Below are 8,916 nucleotides of genomic sequence, written 5' to 3' on the forward strand. Positions count from 1 at the left end.
CCCCCCCCCCCCCCCATCAGACCCACAGCACTTGCTAGTGCAGCATGCTTGGCCTCATGCAGTGTTCTGGCTGTGTTGGTGCCCCGGTCAAATTGGAGCTGAATTGCTGCCAGGAATACATAGCTGGAGACCCGATCCAGCTGCTTGGCTTAGACTCTAAGCTGTATAGAGCATACACTCCAAGCAGGGCAGTCTCTAGTAAACCTGCTAATGGAAAGTCTTGTCATTTATTATAGTTTACATGGGAAAATTTTACTTGTTCCAGCACTGCGGTTCTGTAGGCATTGGGAGAGCCTCTGCCTCAATGCTTTAGTGTAAAAATGGGTTTCCTTCAGTTTGTCTCAAAACAGTTCTCAGCTGACCTTATGTAAACCAAAATAAGGTTGATGAACTGAGGAGCCCATAAAGTGCTTGTCCCCATTAAAGGAAAACCATTCGAAACTGATACCTGGCTGAACAAGAACACTCCTTTTGCACAGGCTCAACTTCGTTAGTTGTTCTCAATGATTATTGGCAAATTCAGTGGCTAAGGCAGCAGCTGTATTTTCAGGAAGTGAATAACCCTCTTGCTGCTTGAGAGTTTCCTCCAGGTTAAAATGAGAGGATACTGAAGGGGAAAGAGGCTGAGCAGTCCCTGCCTATGGTGTTGCTATTTCTTTTGGGCAAGGCCCAGAGTTTACAGGGCTCTTAAACAGGCAAACATAGGTGTAATAAAAATAATAACCCTTGAGGAGCAGCACCTACAAATTCATGAAGAACATGCTCTTCCCAAGAACATTCCTCCAGGTGATGGCAGGAATCTCAGACCCTTCCCTGGTGTGTGTCAGAGAATCAGGTTTGAGTTTGATCCTGGTTACACAGAAACTGCCAGCTCTGGACAGTCAATTGACTGGAGCTGTTATTGTGAAATGAAAACAAAAACAGGATACAAGCATGTGTTAGGACAGTTCCCCCTCTAGCAGAACAGGGTGGTGCCCTTGCACTTTACCACCCCATTCCTTTGTTCCAGTTAATTCTGTGCACCTTCTCAGAGCACACCATGTCCTACTGTTTGGAGCCCGTTTGCTTGCTCCTTGCTTTGCATTGGTTAAATGAAATCTGTCCCTTGTTAATTTGCTTCTCACATCTCTCTCACAGGTAGCCGAGAGACTGCTTTCACCTACGCTGTCAGTGCTGCCGGGGTGGTGAACGCGATCAGCCGGGCTTGCCGGGAAGGAGAGCTCTCCAGCTGTGGCTGCAGCCGGACAGCCCGGCCCAAGGACTTGCCCCGAGACTGGCTGTGGGGTGGCTGCGGGGATAACGTGGAGTATGGATATCGTTTTGCCAAGGAGTTTGTGGATGCCAAGGAGAGGGAGAAGAACTACGTGAGAGGTTCAGAGGAGCAGGCTCGTATGCTGATGAACTTGCAGAACAATGAGGCTGGTCGCAGGGTAAGACGATTGCTGACACTTCTTTCTCAGAGGCAGATTCAGAAGGCTTGGGATAGCTAGATACCAAATTACTTGGAGGTTTGATGAGGGATAGTCCAGTGATGCCCCAGTAATGGTGTATAGTCACAATTTCTGCATTTTTGTGAATATTACAGGCAATATTATATTCCAGTTTTAATGGCAGTCTTCCGTTGCCAGCTAAAGCCAAAGAGTTTTTGAGTCTGTTGAGATACTGTATGGCACACATGTGCAGACATGTAAGCCCGTCCCAAATAAACTAAGTGCTGCCATGGCCCACTTTCAAGGTTTACGTCTCAGAAACTGGCTTCCCAGAGCTGCCAAAGTGACAGGCTGGTGGTGAAAAAAAAGAATCAGTTGTCATGTGGAATTCTTTTCTACTGCCATCACTCAGATTTTTGGGAATATAAAGCCAGAAGCAAGCATCGAATCAGGCTACCTGGCTATCTCTGAAACTTATGCCTTGCTCAGTTACTTTGGTATTGGGCAAAATAAATAATTTGCATCCAGGGGACAGACATTTTCAGAGAAGATACAGAGTTTTGGTTTGGAGACTCCTGGGGATGGAGAATCCATCACTTCCCTTTGTAGTATGCTACTGTCATTAATCACCCTGTTTCAGCACTGCACCTCATTATCATTTAAATTTATCTGGTGTCAGCTTCCAATCAGTTCTTTTTCTGACTTTTACAGCTAGATCCAAAAGCCTCTTAGTAATCAGAATTTCCTCTGCATAGAAGTATTTATCTAATGTAATTTATTCACCACTCTTTCTTGACAAACTAGATTGAGCACTGAAGACTCTCTCACTTTCAGAGGTTCTCATCAGCCATCAAATCATTTTCATGTCACTTTAGTGTACCCTTTCCAGTTTTCCCATATCCTTTAAGAAACTGGATACCAAAATGACATGCTGGGTTCTGGTATTGGTCTCACTGATGCTGTAAATGTAGGTGAAGTTGCCCCCTTTGTAAGCGTTCAGTGTATGCACATTTGCTTTTTACACAATTCCTCTGTCTGTGATTAATAGCCTGGAAGGTGGAGCATCATTCATATGCTGTACAATGGTGTAATTCTGTCTCTTTCAAAATGTAGAACAGGAATACTTATTTGAGCATTTCTGTCTTTTCCACAGGGTGTTTAAAATTTTTATCATTCTTCCCTAGTAGTGAGCTTTTCTGAGGTTAACTTTATTTCTAATGCATGTTAAAAAATCCTATTAAGTGTACTTAGCCTTGCTCTTTTGCATATTCTTAACTAATATCCTTAGTTCCCTTATCAATTTTCTGCCCTTTCTTATTTCTAATTGTTACTGAATTATCTTTCCCTTTCCAATGTATGTCTGTCTTTTCTGCCTGTAATTTTGGCTTCGTTTTGACACCAAAGAAGATTGGCTTTATTTTTTTGATTGTGAAGTCAATGTGTCAGGTTGAAACATTGCAAATACTCCGTGGTTCTTTTGTAAAATCATATTGGGGTAAATTTGCAGTAGGTGGAAAACTGTGGACTTGAAAGCTGTAGAACTCAGTGGGTTTTGGTTTGGGGTTGGTTTTTTTTGGCTTGGAAAGGCAGAGGGTCTGCATTTGCCTAGAAATGAGGTGGGGGAGGGGGGGCACGCGTCCTCCATGGAGTAGCAGCGTGTAAGTGACATTCTTCTCTGCATTGCTTGCTTTGAACATCTTATATGTCGAGTCATGAACTTGCATTACTACAAATAAATACCCTGCCTAAAATAGGGAGCGTGTATGTTATGAGACTTTTTAACAGCCAGTCCTGTAACCTTGAGGGATCTGGAGACAGAATATGGCCAATAGTTTGAGGTATCAGTTGAACTGTAGTAACATCTGTATTAGATGATCAAGTCAGAATATACTTGCTCCACAGCATGGGTGAAACACTAACCTGTCTTGTTATTCTTGTTATATGGGCAAGAATCTCTCTGAGCTGTGATTTCAGATGATGATGTGGTTTTAAATGGAAGAAAACTTTGTCCTGCTTTAAGGACCAAGCTAAAACCAGTTATGTCTTGCCTTTACTACAGTGCAGAAAATTGTTTAAATTGTGTTTGGAATGCTACAGTGCCCATGCTCCTTTGGACTCCATAGACAAGCTCTCAAGGCGATTTCTGTGTCTCCAGTTGACACAGGGCATGGACAAAAGCTTTCCAAAAGGGCCAGCAAAAGACAATATTATTTCAAGCTTGGTTTTTGTAGACTCTGTAGAACAGATGGCCATAGAAATAACCTTAGATTAAATGAACACAAGTCATTTTAGATTAAATTAAATGGAAGTATAAACCAGTGTGTAATTAAGCTTGTGGATTTCAAAGAACAAACTCTGATAGACTAAGGGAGCCAGTTAGTGAACTCAGCCGAGGAATTCAATGTGGAGGAGGTCTGGAACTTTTTCAAGTCAAAGATGCTAAAGCCATTACAATTCTGCATGCCAAGCAAGAGGAAAAGGCTTGTAGGAAGAATATCCAGACCTCACTGAATGAATAACTACCACAGAGAAGCTGTTAGGAATAGACCGAAGGCCTACTAAGAATGGTGAAAAACAACTGATAGCAAGAAATAATGAAAAGCTCTTTCTTAGAGGTGAAGAAGTGTAAAGAAGAAGTGAAAACAGTACCAAATTGCACTGAATCAGACCTTGCAAAGGGTAGTAAAATAAACAAACTTTGCAAATTGGAGGAGGTTGGAAGAGACTGCTAGTCAATGAGGATGGGCCTGAGTCTACAAACAGGGTAGCTTTGGTCCCCAAAGTAAGCAACTGCTTTACCTGGGGCTTCAAGTTGGAATGAGGGGTGTTGCTCATGGGGAGGGGTACTGTATGTCTGCTGCACAAATGGAGATGTCTTTTTCTGTGCTCAATACTTCTGCCTAGGGGAATTACTGGTTGTAGTGTAGATTTTTTTAAACCCCCTGGGACTGTCCTTTTGGGGGGAAGCTAGGCAGGGTGCCCTAGGGGCAGGCAAGGTCTGTCACAGTAGGCTGTGGCTGATGGTGCTGGCACCCTGTGTGAGCGAGGAGGGCATGAGGAGGCAGCCATCGTGTTCAGTGCGAGCAAGGAGGGCATGAGGAGGCAGCTGTTGTGTTCAGACAGGTAGAGGAAGAGCTGAGCGGCAAGTACTGAAGTCTGGGGCCAGCAGACCTGAGGTGGGTGGGGTGGTGCAGGGGGCTGCTGATGGAGGGGAGTTGGAGATCGGGTTGAATGGTTCAGATGGGAGTCAAGTGGCAGGAAACAGTTGGAAGAATGGAGGGCTGTGGAGTAAATGAGGCTGGGGCTTTGGGGTGGATTGAGTGGATGAGGATTTGGGGGTAGTGAGGAATGGAGCTGCTGGGATCAGGAAAGGAGATGAATATGAAAGGATAATGGAGATGAGACCTGGGATGGCTCTGGGATGGCGTTGCTACGGGTTCCAGGGTTGTCTGGTCAGGATGGCATTTGGCCAGTACAGAGCAGCCTTTCCTCTTGGCTCTTAGAAGTATATTAGCATGGGAGCAAAGGAGAAAGGCTGGAAATGGAAATTATCACCACCAACATGGAAGCAAAACTCAGGTAGCGTAAGCTCTCAAGTCACAGGGGGTGCTTGCTTTCTTTCCTGGCACCTGGCAGCACAGGCGGTGTGACCTTGGCAGCGTTTATAGCAAGAACTGGAGGAAAGGGTATCTCGGAGTAAAAGGCAAAATAGGAAATAATTTGAGAAGAATTTCTCAAAGATTGATCACACAATCATTTAGAACATCACTGATTTCCTAAAAAACAAACTAGATCAGACAGGTCTCATTTATCTGAACTTCTATGAGACATTTAATGTATTTCCCACATGGGAAACACTTGGTTAAATTGGGAAAGATAGGGAAAAATGCAGCAGCTATGAGATGGACGAGAAACTGGTTCAAGGAAAGATGTCAGTAAATTGTGTGAAAGGATGTATCTTGATCTTAACAGAGCTTAATTAGCAGAGTTCTTCAAGAACTTGCCCTAAGACCAACACTTAGTGTTCTTGTTTCTCAGCCTCAACACAAGAGTTAGGAATGGGCTGGTGGAATTTGCTGATGCAAAGGTGGCAGATGATATGAATACAGAGGAGAATCCGAATTTTGTACAACAGCTAATGACATCAAATAAAACAACATTAAGACCATCATTTGAAGTCTTTTATGAAAAATATTTTTAGTCATTAGGAAATGAGTAGAAAAGAATTGGCAGAAGCAGTCAGCTGCAGATGACTGTAGATGTGATGTGTCTCAGAAGGTGGTAAATATCCTATAATGTACTAGGGAAAGTGTTTTTATAAAACATGGGGGAATACTGGTGCCATGGTATTAAGCTCTCGTGAGGCCCCAAAATATTGTATGTTCTCGTATTCCCAAGCAAAATGACCTCAGACTAGAAAAGGCTTGTTATGGCTGACCCAGGGGATAGGAATCTTTTCTTAAGAAAGTGGGCTAGAATAGCTTGCCATGTTTAGCCTAGCAAAGTGAAAGCTGAGAGAGGATATGACTGATGTCTGTGATAGTGGGAGAAATAATAGGGAAGGAAAAGTACTTTTTAAGCAAAAGGTCAATTTGGCACAATGGCAAATGGGCATAAAGTGAATGCATTTAGGCTGGAAATTAGAAAAAGATATTTTATCATTGGCATAGTGATCAGAATAATCGTGGCTGAAAACGTAATTCCTTTTAAAAGGGCACTTTATCCATTTAAGGAAAATATTATTTGAAGCGATGCCTACAATAGCAAGAGATCATACTTAATAATTGAGGAGGTCTCATCTAGTCCTACATTCCTAAACTTCTGAGATTCTAGTTTTGGAAGTAGGAAGGTGCACATATAGCTCCATACTCCTGAACGTTGGTGCTGAAAGAAAGAAGTGGTGGAGACATGGTGGTGAGCACTGCTAAGTGACCACCAGGTACCGTCCCACATACAGCCTTGCCCCACTTTCCCAGCCAGTGTTTCAGTTGATATCTTCTGATTTCTAGGCAGACTTTTGGTGTGTCCCCTCAGTCAGTTTCCTGTGGGTGAAAAAGTGCTCCTTGAGCCCTGAGGAGCTCTGGTGGCAGGAGAGAATACCGTCCCTGCTCTCTGTGGTCCTCAGAAGGAGCTGAGTGGGACAGGAGGGGACCAGAGGTCTTTTATCTTACAGGCAGTTCTGACCCCATCACCCCTTCGCTCCACGTCAGAGTCCTTGTGGTGGTGGCTCCTGGCTTTATTGCCCTTGTTTGTTTGTCTTTGGCTGTTATCTCAATATGTCCTTTCCTTCCATCTGTCTTTTTCTTCCAATTGGTCTCCATTACTCTTTCTTATTTCCCCTCATTCCTTATCTGTCGCCCTGTCTGGCGGACTGTAGCGGTCAGTCCTTCTGCACTGTTTACCCAGTCGGCATATGGCAGGTCTCAGTCATCAGTCACTCAAGCCAGTGCCAGAAGAGCCTGGAAGGGGGTCTGGCTAATTGACCACATAGGAATTCCCCATTAATTCTCTTCCTGTTCCCATTCTTGCAATAAAAGAATTGGAAGAGAACTTGGGCTTATGGGAAGGGGCTTTAAGCATTTCCATTAGAGGCATTTTCAACCTGTTTAAGTGGCATGGCCATCGATCAGACCCTGCCCTCAGAACTGCATGTGAGGTCTGTTATTCTTTACCTTGACCTGAGCCCAGTCAGAGAGGAATTCTCCAATTTCCTCTGCTTTCTCCCCATCCGGACAGCAAAGGGGGAGAATGGGAGAGCCATTTAGTGGCTGAAGCTATGGTTACCTCCACGGGACGTTGATAGTGGGAGCTGCAGGGGGCTGAGTGACGCCATGCTTACCTGTGATAACTAGTAGTGTTCGCATTCCCCAGCACAGCTACTACCCACATAGGCCAGATGTTTTGAGCATCAGTTGCTTAAAGCCAAGTCAGAGTGAACGCAGTCCCATGACATTAACTGAGAGGGATCAAGTTGCAGTGTTTTTCTAAAGGAACAAAGCCCAGGATTAGGAAGAATCATACTTTATAAAAACACATGCAAGGGCAAGGGAGGCACGAGTGAAGGGAGGCACGAGTGGCCTGGGATTTGACAGAACCATAACCAAAAAGTGCTAACACAAGCGTATAACAAGCAGGCTGGCAATGCAGTGAGGATATAGTAAGTGTTTGGGGCTCGGGAAATTCAGATGTAGTTCTGTCTGGTTACAGTAAACTCCGCAAGTAACGGTGTGGTTGGTCCTCTGCAGTTGTAGTTTGATCCAAGACAAGTGCTTAACTCCCAGCCTGTAGCTGTTACATTGTGCTGTGAGGGATTGCCTCAGTAAATCGAGCTTGGAGGAGCAGAACTAAAGCTTCTCTGTTTTAAGGACTCACTCCATTGACTTTCTCAGGAACTGGATTGGCCTCCATGTGATTTAGCCATTAAGCCAAATTGAATCTTCACTAGCTGTCAAAAGCACTAGACGTTAGTTAGACCAGGAGCAACCCGTTGTTGTAGGAGAACTCTGACCTCTTGCTGCTGGTCCAGAACGTCGTCGTAGGCAGAAGGTTTTGCTTGCGGTATGCTCAATTGCCTGAATCACCTTTGGCACACAAATGCAGAGAGCTGGGAAGATTTCTTCTGTGTCGGTGAGTAAGGCAGAAAAGAAACCTCAGTGTTTGGCTGCTTTCTTCAGCAGAAACCTGGCTAGAAGACTTATCGCCGTCTCCTTAAGAGCATCCTAGTTTTTCCTCATGTTCCTTGATCTCCCCCAGCAGATCCCGCTGGTGGTAATTTTGCAGCTGATGCCAAGCACCTCTGCTTGGCCTGTGGGATCTGGGAGAGGCACTGCCCTGCAAATGTGCAGGATGCAGGGTGGTCGTGGGAGCGCAGATGCGAGCCTGATGGTGAGAGCATGAGGAGCAAGGGCTGGGGGGTGAGCTGCTGTAACGCGGAGTAGCTCTGATTGCAGGGCATGCCAGCTCTTTGCTTTGCAAACTCTGTCAGTGCCTGCGAGTGCTGACGGGATCTCAGGTAGCATACAGTTTTGTACCTGTCTCTGAACTTAATGGGAAGAACAAACCCAATCTGCATTTCCGTTTATTTTCTTAGGTTTTGAGCTTTGTTATTCTAGAATGTTTTTCAGTATTTCTCTCTCCTCACAGCTAGCATGGGGAGGAGGAGAGTAACCACTGTTTTTTCCTTTACATCATGTACTTGCTCTGCTGAGGGTTTAACACTCACTGGCCTGAATTTTGAAGACTATTTGCTGATTTTCCTGCCGGATTTTCAGGGGTACGATACATCTACAGCCCCCGCAAACTCCTGAAAACGTAGCCGAAAGTTATCTGGGAAAAGACAGCGCCGAAAGCTTGCGTTTGTCGTTTAAAAAGTAGGCCCTTCTGCGTGGCGAGTCCTGTTAGTGCAGAGAAACGTCTGCACACAAGATGGCGCAGGTTCGCAGTTAGGGCCAGCCCCTCAGCCCTGCCCTGGAGGGAGGGCGCCTGC

The 8,916-nt window shown here is 44.9% G+C and overlaps 1 protein-coding gene across 1 annotated transcript in view; it reads left to right on the top strand.

Annotated features, from left to right (window-relative positions):
* LOC104159643 (protein Wnt-5b-like) overlaps positions 1 to 8,916 on the top strand; it is an 11,526-nt gene that overhangs the window by 1,384 nt on the left and 1,226 nt on the right. Inside the window, exon 2 of the mRNA XM_009697605.1 lies at positions 1,138 to 1,430. Coding sequence (XP_009695907.1) covers positions 1,138 to 1,430 — 293 coding nt within the window. The remainder of the gene's footprint in view (positions 1 to 1,137; positions 1,431 to 8,916) is intronic.

The sequence above is a fragment of the Cariama cristata genome, unplaced genomic scaffold, assembly GCF_000690535.1.
Source record: "Cariama cristata isolate BGI_N322 unplaced genomic scaffold, ASM69053v1 scaffold36463, whole genome shotgun sequence".
NCBI classification, from domain to species: domain Eukaryota; kingdom Metazoa; phylum Chordata; class Aves; order Cariamiformes; family Cariamidae; genus Cariama; species Cariama cristata.